Source organism: Oncorhynchus tshawytscha, linkage group LG22, assembly GCF_018296145.1.
Source record: "Oncorhynchus tshawytscha isolate Ot180627B linkage group LG22, Otsh_v2.0, whole genome shotgun sequence".
Lineage (NCBI taxonomy): Eukaryota > Metazoa > Chordata > Actinopteri > Salmoniformes > Salmonidae > Oncorhynchus > Oncorhynchus tshawytscha.
The window spans coordinates 29,836,956-29,855,937 of NC_056450.1; the positions used below are offsets into that span (position 1 = coordinate 29,836,956).

Sequence of the window (18,982 nt, forward strand, 5' to 3'; positions counted from 1 at the left end):
TAACAGTTTGTGGGCACCGTTTGTCACCGTTATAGTGCAATTAATGTATTGTTTAGGGTTGTGTTGTGTAGTGGCTTTTCTGGCATGCAACCCACATTTTTTTGCCCCACCAAGATGTACATGCTAAAATCTCCACTGCTGTCTAGCCACATTGAACAACGTGTTGCCACTAAGAATGACTGCAGAAGTGTTGGTGACATTATGCACATTTCTGGAAAAAGTGGAAGGAAAAACGCATTGGACTTGGTGTGAATGGTTTAGTACGTCAAAATCGGAATCTGTATTTTTTCCCAAATTTGGGAAAAGATTGCACACAGTATTTGAGAAAAGGCCTTTAGGTAAAAATAAATAAATAATGAATTATGTTTTTGATTTTATTTGTATCCAATCACTTTTCCATGTTGATTCAACTTCATCACATTGAATTTTTGGGTTAAATTCACATGGAAATAACATAGATTCAACCAGTTTTTGCCCAGAGGGAGGTTATGGCTTACAGTTTCATAGCAACGGACAGATTTATTGATGGTTGACACATTTGATTGGCCTTCTAACCCCACTGGAGGCAAAATCCATTGATAAATAACAGACTATTGATTGAGGATTGTTCATTCAGCCGAATAGATGAAAGATGAGTGGACTGTTAGTGAGAAAGGGAGTTCAAAACCTTTATATTCTCTCATCAATGGCCAATCTGTAGGGGTCAATTGCAGTTTAAGCAACCCCATTTGCTAGGGAATGGATATGGTTATTTGCTAAACGTCAATTGTGATTGAGTTCTTCCCCTAATCAATGTAACTGTCAGTCGGAGATGGGCTTTGAGAGTGTTGTTAAAATCCTGAGGGATTCGCATCTGAAAACAGTAATCCTGTCAACTGATTTCGTATGTATGCTCTTGCTGCAGCACCATGGCGTACTTTCCAGGCTCAGAGGAACACACACACACACACACTCACACACACACACACACACACACACACTGCAAGGCTGAGAGAAAGAAAGGGAGTGAAAATGGAACACTCACCACCATCCCCAGAGAAATATAGCCAGGAGTACATTTCAGCTAATCAAATTCTAAAGCAGTCATCTTGTGAATTTTTAAGGGGTGAAATCAACAGGTCTTTATGCATGTCTACCTGCAGTTCAAGTTGGTCCTATTGTAAAAAAAATCCCCTTCCTTCAATATACCCCGTCATTACGTCGTTTTGATGCCCCGCAGATTTATGACTATCCGCTGACAACAGACATACTTAGATGGCCTTAGAGCTTGCTGTAATAACACAACTGAAGGACAACCAATGAATCCTAATGAAGGCTTATTGTATATAGTGAGAGGATACACACCACGGGTCCCCTGTCTCCCCTACCGTCTTTCTAACACAAACATGTACATGCGCACACACTTAAACACACACACACACACTTAAACACACACACACACTTAAACACACACACACACTTAAACATGCACAAACACACTTAAACACACACACACACACTTAAACACACACACATACACTTAAACACACACACACACACTTAAACACACACACACACTTAAACACGCACAAACACACACATACACTTAAACACACACACACACACACACACACACACAAAAAGCCACATATAAACACAAACACTATTTTCCGTAAGAGGCTTTTAGCAGTCTTCTTTTCTTTCAGTGATGCAGAGCTCAGGTTGAACTATCTTCACATCTCTTGCCAGTCAGTCTTCCGTGTGCATGCCCGTCCGCATTAGACTCCTCCTCACTAAGACGTCCAGCAGTCTATACATAACAGTGCCACCAACCTCTGGGGACAACTGGCTGGCCATGTGAGCAGTGCACTTCCCACTTAGTTAGGCTGCCATCAGACTGCAAAGTGTCTTGTGGAATGTGAGTCTGTGACTCTGTGTGTAAGGAAGAGAGGATTTGGGAGGAGGATGTAGGGCTGGAGGGTGGGGGAGGGTGTGGGAGGGTGGGGGAGAGTGGGGGAGGGGACATGTTCACAACGTGAATCTGAAGGTCCCTTTTTTTCTGGATGTTTTGGGGCTCCTCTGCATTTCTTCAGTTGCAATTCTTTCACGCGTTGAGGGGGAATTCTCCCTGACAAGCAGTTGAACAGGATTAGACTGTGTGGAATAGGATTCTAAAGCACCATGTATGAATGAAGAGCAGGAAGAGGGGAGATGGGGAAGAGGGGTGGAGGGAGGGAGGGAGGGAGGGAGGGAGGGAGGGAGGGAGGGAGGGAGGGAGGGAGGGAGGGAGGGAGGGAGGGAGGGAGGGAGGGAGGGAGGGAGGGGGAGGGAGGGAGGGAGGGAGGGAGGGAGGGAGGGAGGGAGGGAGGGAAGAGGGGTGGAGGGAGGGAGGGTGTAAAAAAGGGGAAAGCTTCTGGAGGCTTCAAAAAGAAAATGCAGAACCAAAGCTTAACAGGAGCCGCCACCGAGGAACATGCACCACCTCTCGAATGGCACACACCCGCAGTCTAAAATGGCAGCACAAAGACCACACACACAATAGGAAACAATCTAATGCATTTGCCAACTACCAGCAGTGCTGTCAGAATGAGAAAGTGATTTGAAAGTGATTAGCCTCGTATTGCATGTATGGAATAACAGATTAGGTTTAAGGACATGTACAGGTGTTTGGTAATCCAGCTACAGCACATGGACAGAAGGAGGAAAAAGGGAGAGCCAAAATATCTATTTATTTATTCTGGGCCATGCTGTATAACTGTAGTACTGGGATAAGGACTTTTCTGTACCAAACAAATCTGGATACCCAAGGCCAAATATTACATTATTCTGTTCACTGAGAACACATTTTAGGTCAACATATTTTAGGTCAGGTTCCACCACTGCTGTTTTATCAAAATGTCTGTTGAACAAACTCACAATCCTATTGCAGCTGATTGCCTTACAATTGTATGTTGTTGAATCAAGATATATTTATATATTTTTACAGTGAATATGAGGGGAGTTAAGTTAAATAGGCCCCCTGTTTTCTCCAGGGTATATAGAGGCTTGGTGGTAATACATGGCTGGATGGGTGACTGAACAATAGCCTGCCCTCCACTCACTGAAGCCTGGATGAGACCCCTGCATTCCCTCCTTATGCCTTAGACTGGTTCTTATGGGCTGGGCAAGGAAGGAGGTACTTTGAGGTACGTTGAAGTACGAGGTACGGTGTTATACGGTGAAATACTAGGAAATGTAGCTGTAAGAAATGCATGATGGATGCAGAGAAAGTGTTTACGACATTCAATGCCGATAAATTATACAGATCATCATGGGCCAAATGGGAGTCCATCTACCCCACCCCCAATGGCATATCCAGGAGCTACCCCCAATGGCATATCCAGGAGCTACCCCCAATGGCATATCCAGGAGCTACCCCCAACGGCATATCCAGGAGCTACCCCCAATGGCATATCCAGGAGCTACCCCCAACGGCATATCCAGGAGCTACCCCCAATGGCATATCCAGGAGCTACCCCCAACGGCATATCCAGGAGCTACCCCCAACGGCATATCCAGGAGCTACCCCAACGGCATATCCAGGAGCTACCCCCAATGGCATATCCAGGAGCTACCCCCAACGGCATATCCAGGAGCTACCCCCAATGGCATATCCAGGAGCTACCCCCAATGGCATATCCAGGAGCTACCCCCATATCCAGGAGCTACCCCCAATGGCATATCCAGGAGCTACCCCCAACGGCATATCCAGGAGCTACCCCCAACGGCATATCCAGGAGCTACCCCCAATGGCATATCCAGGAGCTACCCCCAATGGCATATCCAGGAGCTACCCCCAACGGCATATCCAGGAGCTACCCCCAATGGCATATCCAGGAGCTACCCCCAACGGCATATCCAGGAGCTACCCCCAACGGCATATCCAGGAGCTACCCCCAATGGCATATCCAGGAGCTACCCCCAATGGCATATCCAGGAGCTACCCCCAACGGCATATCCAGGAGCTACCCCCAATGGCATATCCAGGAGCTACCCCCAACGGCATATCCAGGAGCTACCCCCAATGGCATATCCAGGAGATTGGGTTAACAAGGTTTCCCAATCTCCCTCTGACAGACGGTGTCTGACCTCAGGACCGACCACGTCACCCACAAAGACAGCTGGGTTGACTGAGGGATATTTTTTACTTATTACATTAATATTGCATTAGTCACCTACACTGGAAGTGCATAAACCAGGGCTTATTTACAATGCTTGGGCTCGAAAAGGCCATAGAGGACAGTGTATGTTTGTTTCATCATGCTGGGAGTTGTCTTTTACACTAAAAGGGGTCCATTTTCAGTTTGATAATTGCTCCTGGAAGTCTGAATAAATTATAATTATAATTCTTATCAGTTTGTTCTGTATCTGGGAGAATAAACTCGCTATCAGAGAGCTCTCTGTGTCACACTCAGAGTAAAAGCCAATTAGCAAGACTAGCTTTGGAGAGAAAATAAAAAAGCTCCAAAACCACTGGCACGGAACAGTTCCACAAGAGCTTTGTCTTTTTATATTCTGTGTGTGTGTGTGTGTGTGTGTTTTTTTATGTGTGTTTGGTTGTTCGCGTACATTCTTGCGTGCCTGAGTGTGTGTGTCCACATGCTTGACAGTTGACCTCTACCCGCTGGAGACATAAATAAAGGTGCTCTAGATGGGAGTAATTGACCCTGTACTGTCACACGCATGAATGTGCAAATGGCCCACTGTGTTTAGAACAAGCAGACACATTTAACCTATGACATTTCGTGACAGCTTAGTGTGCCAGTTACACAACCCATCTTGCCTACATGCCCATGTGTCTGTCAGTGCTTTCGGATGTCTGCTGAATAGATCCGTTTTTCTGTCAGGCTTCAATCTACCTCGCCTCAATCGTACTGATGATTCTTTGGCAAAGGGCGAGAGACAAAAACAGAGTAATGTCGGTCAGACTATGAGAGGACATCAATGCTTCACCTAGACAGCTTGTCTGCAGGGGCTCAGTCCCCTGACAGAAGGATAAGACAGAGTTCACCTGATTTCAATACAAAGTTACGCCTCTCTCTTTGGGAAAGAAATGAAACAGGAAATAGCAGGCAGCCATCCCCTGATGTCAGCAAAACAGATACAGTTGAAGTCAGAAGTTTACATAGACTTAGGTTGGAGTCATTAAAACTCATTTTTAAACCACTCCACACATTTCTTGTTCACAAACTATAGTTTTGGTAAGTCGGTTAGGACGTCTACTTTGTGCATGACACAAGTCATTTTTCCAACAATTGTTTACAGACAGTTTATTTCACTTATAATTCACTGTATCACAATTCCAGTGGGTCAGAAGTTTACATACACTAAGTTGACTGTGCCTTTAAACAGCTTGGAAAATTCCAGAAAATTATGTCATGGCTTTAGAAGCTTCTGATAGGCTAATTGACATCATTTGAGTCAATTGGAGGTGTACCTGTGGATGTATTTCAAGGCCAACCTTCAAACTCAGTGCCTCTTTGCTTGACATCATGGGAAAATCTAAAGAAATCAGCAAAAAAATAATTGTAGACCTCCACAAGTCTGGTTCATCCTTGGGAGCAATTTCCAAACGCCTGAAGGTACCACGTTCATCTGTACAAACAACAGTAGGCAAGTATAGACACCATGGGATCACACAGCCATCATACCACTCATACCGTGTTCTGTCTCCTAGAGATGAATGTACTTTGGTGCGAAAAGTGCAAATCAACCCCAGAACAACAGCAAAGGACCTTGTGAAGATGCTAGAGGAAACAGGTACAAAAGTATCTATATCCACAGTAAAACAAATCCTATATTTACATAACCTGAAAGGCCGCTCAGCAAGGAAGAAGCCACTGCTCCAAAACCGCCATAAAAAAGCCAGACTACGGTTTGCAACTGCACATGGGGACAAAGATCGTACCTTTTGGAGAAATGTCCTCTGGTCTGATGAAAGAAAAATAGAACTGTTTGGCCATAATGACCATCGTTATGTCTGGAGGAAAAGGGGGAGGCTTGCAAGCCAAAGAACACCATCCCAACCGTGAAGCACCGGGGTGGCAGCATCATGTTGTTGGGGTGCTTTGCTGCAGGGGGGACTGGTGCACATCACAAAATAGATGGCATCATGAGGAGGAAAATTATGTGGATAAACTGAAGCAACATCTCAAGACATCAGTCAGGAAGTGAAAGCTTGGTCGCAAATGGGTCTTCCAAATGGACAATGACCCCAAACATACTTCCAAAGTTATGGCAAAATGGCTTAAGGACAACAAAGTCAAGGTAATGGAGTGGCCATCACAAAGCCCTGACCTCAATCCTAGATACAATTTGTGGGCAGAACTGAAAAAGCGTGTGCGAGCAAGGAGGCCTACAAACCTGACTCAGTTACACCAGCTCTGTCAGGAGGAACGGGACAAAATACACCCAACTTATTGTGGGAAGCTTGTGGAAGGCTACCCGAAACATTTGACCCAAGTTAAACAATTTAAAGGCAATGCTAACAAATACTAATTGAGTGTATGTACACTTCTGACCCACTGGGAATGTGAAGAAAGAAATACAAGCTGAAATAAATAATTCTCTCTCCTATTTTTCTGACATTTCACATTCTTAAAATAAAGTGCTGATCCTAACTGACCTAAGCCAGGGAATTTTTACTGGGATTAAATGTCAGGAATTGTGAAAAGCTGAGTTTAAATGTATTTGGCTAAGGTGTATGTAAGCTTCCGATTTCAACTGTGTGTGTATATATGTGTATATATATATATATATATATATATATATTTCACTATTCATTCCATGGGCCAATAGTTGCTAATGGACACTAAGGATTTTAGGCTGAGGAAGAGGCCTTCCTCAAACGTGGGATAATGCTCGCAAAACACTAAAACTAAAAGATGATCTCTCAGAGGTTGAGAACAACAACTCATTTGTTTGAACAATCTGTAATAATTATAGCGTTTTGTGTAATTGTTGTTTCTCATTTCTATAGTGCTGTGTGAAAGAACAGGGAAATGAAAACATCTTCAGAGAAAATCAGCCTCACCCTGGCAACAGTATTGATCAACACTCGTGGGCCCTCTGAAAAATCTATCCCGTGTCAATTTCCCAGCATTAACAGTTCAGCAGCCACTCACACCTTGAAAAGACAGCAACGATATGTATTGTCTGGCAATGAAAGCAACAATCTGTATTTAACTTCCCTGCTGTTCTATTTATCACAGGGGGAGATGAACTGTGCTGTGTTACATACAGTATATGGTGACGTCCACTGAAATCCTCACTGAAGGACCACAACACGGATGCACTGCTCTGAGAAGATGACTGACCCCTCTGACTCTGTCCATAGAGTTATATTGAGGACATAGAGAACATTCCAGAATTTCTTGGATTGTGCACTGACTGGAGTTGAAGAGAATATGACAAAGATCATGACTGACTGATACATCACAATGTTTTAACCTTCATCAAATAAAAAAGGTTACATTTATATGAAGAGGATCTCACCTTATGTTGGGATGTATTGTCTACTTAATTTAGGTAGCACCTCAACTCCAGTTGTTCAACCACAGACATCTTCATTCGCTTTATTATTGACAATGAGAAGAAAATGAAATCAGACACGGCTTGTCTGATAAAGTATGGAGCCGTTAATCACGATTTTGACAGAAGAAATTCCACTTTACCTTTTCTATCACAACGGAACAGGTGTTTCATTCAGCGTTTGACTAAATTAATTCTCCACTTGATGGATTGGATTTGAAAACATTTTGTGAAACTTGTAATTGCTATCACAAATGAATCAGTTGCAGTGATGAGTGTAAATGAGCAGGGAGCTATCATCCCCGGATTCTATTGACTCCCACTGGGATTCTACTTAATCAATATGTACTATCAATATGATCATCAAGACAAGAACATGTCTAAGTGGGAGAGAAAGAGAAAAACTTCGAGGAGACTGTGCTGTCTCAATATTGAAATCGGTTGGAAATCGAGACATTTAAACAAATCTTTCCTCCTGAGGCTTTGTGTAGGGTTTGACTGTGGGGCTCAACATAGCCGGTGACAGCTATATGATGGCAGCCAGCGCGGTGCAGTGGGGAGAATTAGCATAAATGCAGAGTGATTGCCTGAGCAAACGGAGGAAGGAGCTGTGTGACGGCGCCTGTGTCAACCCACTGATTCCCCGAGCCTGATTACTACGCTGATGCCACAGCACACACCCCACCTACACTGCTGCAGCCTGACACACAGACAGACACTGGAGCACCTGAGATAACGGAATTAGGGACTTATTGAAGTGTCCTTTCTTTCCCCAAGGAATCTTTTATGGGTCGACAAATCCCATGATAACTCCAAAACTTTTCTACTATGTGGGTGAGTTTTAATGCTATACTCAAGGAACATGTTAGACATAATCACTTGCATTTGGGAAAGGCATGACAATTATAGTCCTTGGGATGCCTTCACTCTAAGGAGAATCCTGATTTGTAATCTTCCATTGATAATGGAAGAGGGAATTTACCCTAAAGATATTGGAACCATCAACAAGCATGTCCACCTGACAGCCACAAAGCTCCTGAGACCAGCATGACTGGAGTGGTCTGGTAAAGATTGGACTTGGTGTTAAGAGAAGGGGGTAATAATGTGTGTGTGTGTGTGTGTGTGTGTGTGTGTGTGTGTGTGTGTGTGTGTGTGTGTGTGTGTGTGCGCTAATGTGGTTGGGCCTTTCATAAAGCAGCATGGTAAGTACTTTGATGGCTTCAGTCTCTATTAAACAGCTACTTAGTGTGCTTGCCTGTGCTTGGTTTAATTGATTTTGGAAAACAGACAATAATAGCATTGATAGTAAGTCACAATGTTTAACCACAAGTCAATAACACAAACACTAAAACTCATGTTTTCTACTTGGCCTTCCGAACAGCACATCTTATATCTTCAAATGAGAGAACTTGCTTAGATGTTGGCTTGTACTATGGCAAATGTATGCACACTATTTTAAATAATTGCATATTTTGCTCTAAACATGCGTTTTTAATAATTCATTTGCTGTTTTTCAGCTCTGCAGGGTGCCTCATTCCACTGCAGTACTAACAGTGAGCCTACTGTCAGTGTGTTCTGCTGCTGACTCTTTCTCAACAAGAGGTACGCAGGCCTATGAGGAACACTTAAACATTCTACTGTGGTCACTGTGTCTCATTATCAAGAGTGTGCAAAGCTGTCAAAGGCAAAGGGAGGATACTTTGAAGAATCTCAAACATACAATTTATTTTGATTAGTTTAACACTTTTTTGGTTACTAAATGATTCCATATGTGTTATTTCATAGTTTTGATGTCTTCACTATTATTCTACAATGTAGAATACAGAAAATCCCTTGAATGACTAGGTGTGTCCAGACTTGACTGGCACTGTATGTGACCAGTAGGCCTAGTGGATGCACAGTTAATCCTCCGTCATTTGGTTTCATTCATTTCTGTTAATGCATGTTTTAATTACGGTAATTTAGCCTATTTTCTCATTATTGGAGTGGAAACGATGTTTGCAGAGTTCACAACCTGCTACACTCGTGAGAAACAAGTTTTGGTTCATTTCATAACCATCATTTACAAGCTGTGTCAATTGTTTTCATTGTATTTTGTTTGGAGTGCTCCATGTGAGCAATGATAATGGGTCTGATTTCTCAAGAGGAACATACAGAAGGAGAGCACGCATAGAAGTAGGTCGTACCTGGTCTGCCGCATGCTTATGGAGGAAAGTTCTCATTTGGGATGTCTGAATTCTGATTGTCTTAAAGTCACCACATCCACCACTAATAATCTCAGCTTCTCTGTCATTTTTTCTTCACCTCACACAGTAAGTCAACAAAGTCATTATTTTTTATTTATTTATTTATTTTTTTACACATTTTGCAAATAATAATAATTCTTCACAGTATTTGAAAAATCTTTCCAACACTCTCCCGGCCACCATAATCACCATGAAAAACAAATCATGATGTAATGATCCCACAGTGCATTCGGAAAGCATCAGACCCCTTGACTTTTTCCACATTTTTTCACGTTACAGCCTTATTCTAAAATGGATTATATAAGTAAAAAATCCTCAGCAATCTAAACACAATACCTCATAATAACAAAGGTTTTTAGGCATTTTTGCTAATTTATTAAAAATACAAAACAGAAATACCTTATTTATATACTGTAAGTATCAGACCCTTTTCAATGAGACTCAAAAATTGAGCTCAAGTGCATCCTGTTTCCATTGAACATCCTTGAGATGTTTCTACAACTTGATTGGAGTCCACCTGTGGTAAATTCAATTGATTGGAAATTATTTGGAAATGCACACGCCTGTCTATTTAAGGTCCCACAGTTGACAGTGCATGTCAGAGCAAAAACCAAGCCATGAGGATGAAGGAATTGTCCGTAGAGCTCAGAGAGAGGATTGTGTAGAGACACAGATCTGGGGAAGGGTACCAAAACATTTCTGCAGCATTGAAGGTCCCCAAGAACAAAGTCATCTCCATAATTCTTAAATGGAAGAACTTTGGAACCACCAAGACTCTTCCTAGAGCTGGTCGCCTGGCCAAACTGAGCAATCGGGGGAGAAGGGCCTTGGTCAGGGAGGTGAGTTCCTCTGTGGAGATGGGATAACCATCCAGAAGGTTCTCCCATCTTGCAGCACTCCACCAATCAGGCTTTTATGGTAGAGTGACTGGAAGGAAACCACTTCTCAGTAAAAGGCACATGACAGCCCGCTTGGGTTTGCCAAAAGGCAGCTAAAGACTCTCAGAAAACGAGAAACAGGAATATCTGGTCTGATGGAACCAAGATTGAACTCTTTGGCCTGAATGCCAAGTGTCACATCTGGAGGAAAACTGGCACCATCCCTACGGTGAAGCATGGTGGTGGCAGCATCATGCCGTGGGGATGTTTTTCAGCGGCAGGTACTGGGAGAATAGTCAGGATCAAGGCAAAAAGGAACAGAGCAAAGTACAGCGAGATACTTGATGAAAACATGCTCCAGGAGCTCAGGACCTCAGACTGGGGTGAAGGTTCACCTTCCAACAGGACAACAACTCTAAGCACACAGCCAAGACAAAACAGGAGTGGCTTCAGGACAAGTCTCTGAATGTCCTTGAGCAGCCCAGCCAGAGCCTGAACTTGAACCCGATCAAACATCTCTGGAGAGACCAGAAAATAGCTGTGCAGCAACGCTCCCATCCAACCTAACAGAGCTTGAGAGGATCTGCAGCGAACAATGGGAGAAACTCCCCAAATATACAGATGTGCCAAGCTTAGAGCATCATACCCAAGAAGACTTGAGGCTGTAATCACTGCCAAAGGTGCTTCAATAAAGTACTGAGTAATGTCTGAATACTTATGTAAATGTTATAGTTCTTTTTTTAAATCTAAAAAACAGTTTTTGCTTTGTCATTATGGGGTATTGTGTGTAGATTGATGAGGGGGGGGGAGCAATTAATCAATTTTAGAATAATGCCGTAATGTAACAAAGTGTGGAGAAAGTAAAAGGAGTCTGAATACTTTCCTAATGCACTATATATCCAGTGGAAACGTAATAAAAACAGCTGTCTGTCCCTAGCTCACTGGTTTGGGGAACTCTAGGCAGACAGAGTAGAAAGATTCATGTTATTTGAAAGATCCAGAATTTTCATCTGGATATTTTCTTCAGTTTTTATTTTTATCAGCTTTAGGGCTATGTATTTTAGTTCGGTTAGTTGACAGTGGAAGTTATAGGCCTACTGCTGCATTGGCCTACAGGCTATTTTGGAGTTCCATGTACTCATTTCTTCAGCCGCCAATGGATCACAGTGTAGACTATCAATGTGTCCATATGGCAGAGGGTGGTGCTCTCCCTTAGTTGAATTGTAACTTATAGATGTGTATCATTTTTAATTCTGATTTTTATGATTAACCACGTGACAATGATTTTAAGAAACAAAAACATACTTATTGAAATGAAACTGTTCCACAAAAATATGCATATAAAAAATAATCATAACAGAGTTGCCTAAAGACCCCTCTCTGTGTTTGCAAACATTGCCGCATGAGGGCAATGTGCGCAAGTAGGTGGCAGAACAAGGGGGAGTTCTTATAGAACGCCAGCAAAAAAAAGCCTCTATTTACATGTTGCTTATGAGTGCATTTCACACTACTATTGGATTATAATTGGATTTTAAGGCTCCTATGAATGTTCTGCTTAATGTAATGTTTGTGTCATCGCAAATCAACTGCGTTTTACTAAAATAAAAACACTAACTTCAACCAGTAAAATTGCTCTTTGGCTAGCTTTTGCTACAACCTAAACTAAAAAAAATAAATGTCCTCTCACAGTCAACTGCATTTATTTTCAGCAAATTTAACATGTGTAAATATTTGTATGAATATAACAAGATTCAACAACTGAGACATAAACTGAACAAGTTCCACAGACATGTGACTAACATAAATTGAATAATGTGTCCCTGAACAAAGGGGGGGTCAAAATCAAAAGTAACAGTCAGCATCTGGTGACAGTCACCACCAGCTGCATTAAGTACTGCAGTGCATTTCCTCCTCATGGACTGCACCAGATTTACCAGTTCGTGCTGTGAGATGTTACCCCACTCTTCCACCAAGGCACTTGTAAGTTCCTGGACATTTCTGGGGGGGGGTGGCCCTAGCCCTCACCCTCTGATCCAACAGGTCCCAGACATGCTCAATGGGATTGAGATCCGGGCTCTTCGCTGGCCATGGCAGAGCATTGACATTCCTGTCTTGCAGGAAATCACACACAGAACGAGCAGTATGGCTGGTGTGATTGTCATGCTGGAGGGTCATGTCAGGATGAGCCTGCAGGAAGGGTACCACATGAGGGAAGAGGATGTCTTCCCTGTAACGCACAGCATTGAGATAGCCTGCAATGACAACAAGCTCAGTCCGATGATGCTGTGACACACCGCCCCAGACCATGACGGACCCTCCACCTCCAAATTGATATCATTCCAGAGTACAGGCCTCGGTGTAACGCTCATTCCTTCCACGATAAACGCAAATCGGACCATCACCCCTGGTGAAACAAAACCGCAACTCGTCAGTGAAGAGCACTTTTTGCCAGTCCTGTCTGGTCCAGTGATGATGGGTTTGTGCCCATAGGCGACGTTGTTGCCGGTGATGTCTGGTGAGGACCTGCCTTACAACTGGCCTACAAGCCCTCAGTCCAGCCTCTCTCAGCCTATTGCGGACAGTCTGAGCACTGATGGAGGGATTGTGCGTTCCTGGTGTAACTCGGGCAGTTGTTGTTGCCATCCTGTACCTGTCCCGCAGGTGTGATGCTCGGATGTACCGATCCTGTGCAGGTGTTGTTACACGTGGTCTGCCACTGCGAGGATGGTCAGCTGTCCGTTCTGTCTCCCTGTAGCACTGTCTTAGGGGTCTCACATTACAGACATTGCAATTTATTGCCCTGGCCACATCTGCAGTCCTCATGCCTCCTTGCACCATGCCTAAGGCACATTCACGCAGATGAGCAGGGACCCTGGGCATCTTTCTTTTGGTGTTTTTTAGAGTCAGTAGAAAGGCCTCTTTAATGTCCTACGTTTTCATAACTGTGACCTTAATTGCCTACCGTCTGTAAGCTGTTAGTGTCTGAACAACCGTTCCACAAGTGCATGTTCATTCAGTGTTTATGGTTCATTGAACACGCATGGGAAACAGTGTTTAAACCCTTTACAATGAAGATCTGTGATGTTATTTGGATTTTTATTAATTATATTTGAAAGACAGGGTCTTGAAAAAGGAACGTTTATTTTTTGCTGAGTTTATATCAATGAGTGTTAGCATTCTAGCTAACAACTGCTTCATCCAAAATAGTTATTTTGCAAAGATAACATGTGCGCATTGGCGCACGCAGACGAACGCCTGTGCCCGGTCTAGTCAGCATGTTAGTCTGACATGCAAACCTCACCGGCTACATTGCGTATGCGAGCATTGCAAAATAATGTACACATACATGTTATTCAATCATTTCACCCACACCGCTCGTTTACTGTACGTGACCGAGCGTCTGCATAGCCAAGCATTAAAATAGAACATGGTTCTATTTCACTGCAAATTCCCTTATTTGATATCAGGAAGAGACAAATCCATGTGGATGCTTGAAAGACAAACTAGGTGAGATGAATTAAAGATTGCTAACTTAAAACAAATGATCTTTCCCTTTTTATCCGTGGATTAATCCTCGGAGTGGAGAAACACATGATTTTGTATGACTGCGGCTCAAAATCCGACAAAGAACCAGCTAAAAAGAGAGCATATACAGTACCAGTCAAAAGTTTGGACACACCTACTCATTCCACTGTGCTTCTGCATTTTTACTATTTTCTACATCTACAGAATAATTGTGAAGACATCAAAACTATGAAATAACACATATGGAATCATGTATTAACCAAAACAAATCAAAATGTTTTATATTTGAGATTCTTCAAAGAAGCCACCCTTTGCGTTGATGACAGCTTTGCACACTCTTGGAATTCTCTCAACCAGCTTCATGTGGTATTTACCCGGAATGCATTTCAATTAACAGGTGTACCTTGTTAAAAGTTAATTTGTGGAATTTCTTTCCTTCTTAATGCATTGGAGCCAATCAGTTGTGTTGTGACAAGGTAGGGGTGGTATACAGAAGATAGCCCTATTTGGTAAAATACCAAGTCCATATTATGGCAAGAACAGCTCAAATAAGCAAAGAGAAACAACAGTCCATCATTACTTTAAGACACGAAGGTAAGTCAATCCAGAAAATGTCAAGATCTTTGAAAGTTTCTTCAAGTGTAGTCGCAAAGATCATCAAGCACTATGATGAAACTGGCTCTCATGAGGACCGCCAGAGTAATGGAAGACCCAGAGTTACCTCTGCTGATGAGGATAAGTTCATTAGAGTTATCAGCCTCAGAAATTGCAGTCCAAATAAATGCTTCACACAGTTCAAGTAACAGACACATCTCAACATCAACTGTTCAGATGAGACTGCGTGGATCAGGCCTTCATGGTTGAATTTTTGCAAAGAAACCACTACTAAAGAACACCAATAATAAGAAGAGACTTGCTTGGGCCATGAAACACAAGCAATAGACATTAGACTGGTGGAAATCTGTCCTATGGTCTGATGAGTCCAAATTTGAGATTGTTGGTTCCAACCGCCGTGTCTTTGTGAGACGCAGAGTAGGTGAATGGATGATCTTTGCATGTGTATATCCCACCATGAAGCATGGAGGAGGAGATGTGATGGTGTGGGGGTGCTTTGCTGGTGACACTGTCTGTGATTTATTTAGAATTCAAGGCACACTTAACTAGCATGGCTGCCACAGCATTCTGCAGTGATACGCCATCCCATCTGGTTTGCGTTTAGTGGTACTGTCATTTGTTTTCAACAGGACAAGGACCCAAAACACCTCCAGGCTGTGTAAGGGCTATTTGATGAAGGAGAGTAATGGAGTGCTACATCAGATGACCTGGCCTCCACAATCACCCGACCTCAACCCAATTGAGATGTTTGGGATGAGTTGGGCTGCGGAGTGAAGGAAAAGCAGCCAGCAAGTGCTCAGAATATGGGGGAACTCCTTCAAGAGTGTTGGAATAGCATTCCAGGTGAAGCTGGTTCAGAGAATTCCAAGAGTGCGCAAAGCTGTTATCAAGGCAAAGGGTAGCTACTTTGAAGAATCTCAAATATAAAATATATTTAGATTTGTTTAACACTTTTTTGGTTACCACATGATTACATGTGTTATTTCATAGTTGTGATGTCTTCACTTTTATTCTACAATATAGAAATAGTAAAAATCAAGAAAAACCCTTGAATGAATAGGTGTGTCCACATTTTTGACTGGCACTGTATATAACATGCAACTAACTGGATTTATGTCAACTCTCTCAGACACCATAAAAAGCATTTAACTTATACATTTATTGGCCAACAAGTGTTTAAAAGGCCTTTAATGTGTAATTATAACATTACATGATTATTTTTCTTCATACAAATCTCTAAACCCATTTTTCTTTGTTTTACAGCACCATTAAATGTTCTATGAATATTTTGGCATTTTCTTTCTAGATTTCAAACATAAAACATTTATATAGCAAATATTATATTTTGCAATACAGTGATTAGTTTTTATTTTTGATTGAGAAAAAGATTGATCTTCAGGAGGTTAGCCATCAGTGACAGAGCTGACAAGCCATCAGTGACAGAGCTGACAAGCCACTGACGTAGCTGACAAGCCACTGACATAGCTGACAAGCCACTGACGTAGCTGACAAGCCATCAGTGACGTAGCTGACAAGCCATCAGTGACAGAGCTGACAAGCCATCAGTGACAGAGCTGACAAGCCACTGATGTAGCTGACAAGCCACTGATGTAGCTGACAAGCCACTGACGTAGCTGACAAGCCATCAGTGACAGAGCTGACAAGCCACTGATGTAGCTGACAAGCCACTGATGTAGCTCACAAGCCACTGATGTAGCTGACAAGCCACTGACGTAGCTGACAACAGACACTCAAAACAGACATATTTTTGCCTCAAAAATAAAAGTTTAATCCAAACATTTGTAAAATATGTAAAAGGATTCATTTGAAAATCCCCAATAAAAACAACCATTCTATCAAATCTTTCAGACTAGGTTGCCAGCCAGGCAACATTTAATCCACCTTGAAGAAAGGGAACGGGAGATTGAAGGAGAGGGAGGGATAGAGCAGAATTTCGCAAACTCGTTCCTGTGGCCTCCTGCCCCCCCATGTGCACGTTTTGTTTTTTGCCCTAGCACTACACAGCTGGGGGGGGCAGCAGGAGCTGTTCTTTCAGCACCACCAGGGAAGCGCAACAGCCCACTCAAACTGTCTCTCAACCTTTTCTCATAATGCAATGAGGCCAACAATTACTGTAGATATTATGTGTTTTATTTTACAGCCTAAGACACCTAATGAAATAGGACTAGCTTACACATGTTGTTTTAAAAATAAGCATACAGTATGGGGGGATTTTCAGAGGTCACTCACCTGAAAGAGGCGCAAAATATTGGCGACCATAATCGATACAGAACTTGCCGAGGCGCCAATGACTCCAACCACTTTCTCGGGCTTGACGAACAACGGCGGTTCTCCATTGGTGCACCTCACATCCGAAGTGTCCTTCTGTATCAAAGCCTGAACGAAAGTTAATGATTGTTCCAGCGCATATGTATCTCTCGAACAAGTATCTAGCACCCGGGCGCCTAGGGTGATGTTGGGTAAAAGTTGATCGTCGAGGTTGATTTGATCCAGAGCATACAGCATGGCCTCAAGCCGATGGATCCCGTTCTCCTTTTTGATATCTCCACAAGGCACGCCGTCGGTCCCTCTGGTGTGCACGGGGAAGAGACCACCCAGGGTCAAATGTCCCTCAATCCTGATAGAATGGGGTGCGTAAACTTCTTGCGACCGCGCGAAATCCAACAACGTTCTCGTCAAACAAAACACTATCCATAGAAAGCGAGGGTTCTGTTTCAGTCCGAAACCGTAACGAGCCATGATGCTCTGACAGCTGAGTTAGTTTTAGGGAAAGGGAAGCTGTAAACCGCCTGTTACCACCCAAATGGCTGTAAAGTTTGTCAATACGAGCCCATTCCTATTACCTAGGAGGAGATTCAACAAGCTGCATTAAAAAAATCGAGACGCATTCGGTTCCTACTCAGGCAAACTGCGCCCATCGCTTGATTACCAGTGCTCGCTTAGCTTGTTGAATAGAAAAAAACTGACAGGGATACAAATCGCTCAGTGAAAAGAGGTAATTGACATCCATTTGTCTGAGAAAACATTAATAAAATAGTTTACGCCAAAAAATATGCATGACAGTAGGCTATCAGTCAAAGCAACACCTAGATGAGTAGGTTCACAGTAAAAGAAAAAGGGATCCGATCAAAACTGAGAAAAATCCTAATATATCTTTCACAGAATTAAAATACCGAACAGATCAAACAACCTTTAAAAATGCTCTTTGATATTAGATCCAGCAGAACTGGGTGACATCCTTTTCGCAGAGCCAAACTTCACATGAGCGCAGTGACGGATCTGGCGGGTCCGCTACGATCTGCCTGCTGCGTGTCGGTCGACCCGGAGTCCATATCATCACAAAATATCTCCCCAAATGAAACGCCTACCGTTGGTGGGCATTCAGACTCTTCGAACTGGACGAAAATGCTAACAATCTCTACTTCTTTATTTCCTTCTCCTCCGCCCCCCCAAAAATCATATAGTATACAAGTAAGACAAATGAATGACTCACAGATGGACTCACCATGCACGATTAGTTTTCACCAGCTTTCCCAGAGACGTCATTCAAGCTGCTTGACCCCCCTCCCCTCCCGACGTGAATCACTTTTCAACAAGGTTTCCAGCGATTACGGTTACCTGTAGAAAGTCATATTTTCGAGGTTTGGGAAAGTGTGTCAACTCCTCTCTGTCAGTGCTTCGTCTTTACATTTCTCAGTCAAGGATAACATTGTAAACCACAGTTGTTATTGTATCCCTCTGATTGCATGTAAGCTCCTTCGTTATTTTGCCTTCTTCACATTATCGTCATCGGTGCGCACTGAGCAAAGGAGCAGCCCTTTGTACATCACGCAGTCGTTCGGGGGTCCGTTGAAATCCAAAATCTCTCTTTCTCTCTCTCGCCTCTCGTCTCCCTCCCTTTCTCCACTCTCCAGTCACTCTCCCTCTCATTACACACACGCACTCACACACTCCACCCACCTAATTATACATTTGCTTAAAACATATCTCAAATGGACACGATAATATACAGTTCATCTGTGAGATTTTGTAAATCATTTGACAGTGCTGATTATGTAGACGTTTCACGAATAGGCTATAGTACACGACAGGAAGTCGATCCAACCGGTGATTAGCCTACAATGTCAACTATTCTAAGATATAGGCTTA

General features: G+C 42.9%; 1 protein-coding gene across 2 annotated transcripts in view; it reads right to left on the reverse strand.

Annotated features, from left to right (window-relative positions):
- The window catches only part of LOC112222287 (metabotropic glutamate receptor 7), a 120,682-nt gene extending 102,292 nt beyond the window's left edge, over positions 1-18,390 (reverse strand). The window contains exon 1 of one of the 2 annotated variants that reach the window (XM_042304061.1): positions 17,063-18,390. In XM_042304061.1, coding sequence (XP_042159995.1) covers positions 17,063-17,572 — 510 coding nt within the window. In that variant the 5' untranslated portion in view covers positions 17,573-18,390. The remainder of the gene's footprint in view (positions 1-17,062) is intronic. The other variant, XM_024385041.2, reaches the window with a different exon arrangement.
- Between the last annotated feature and the right edge of the window lie 592 nt (positions 18,391-18,982).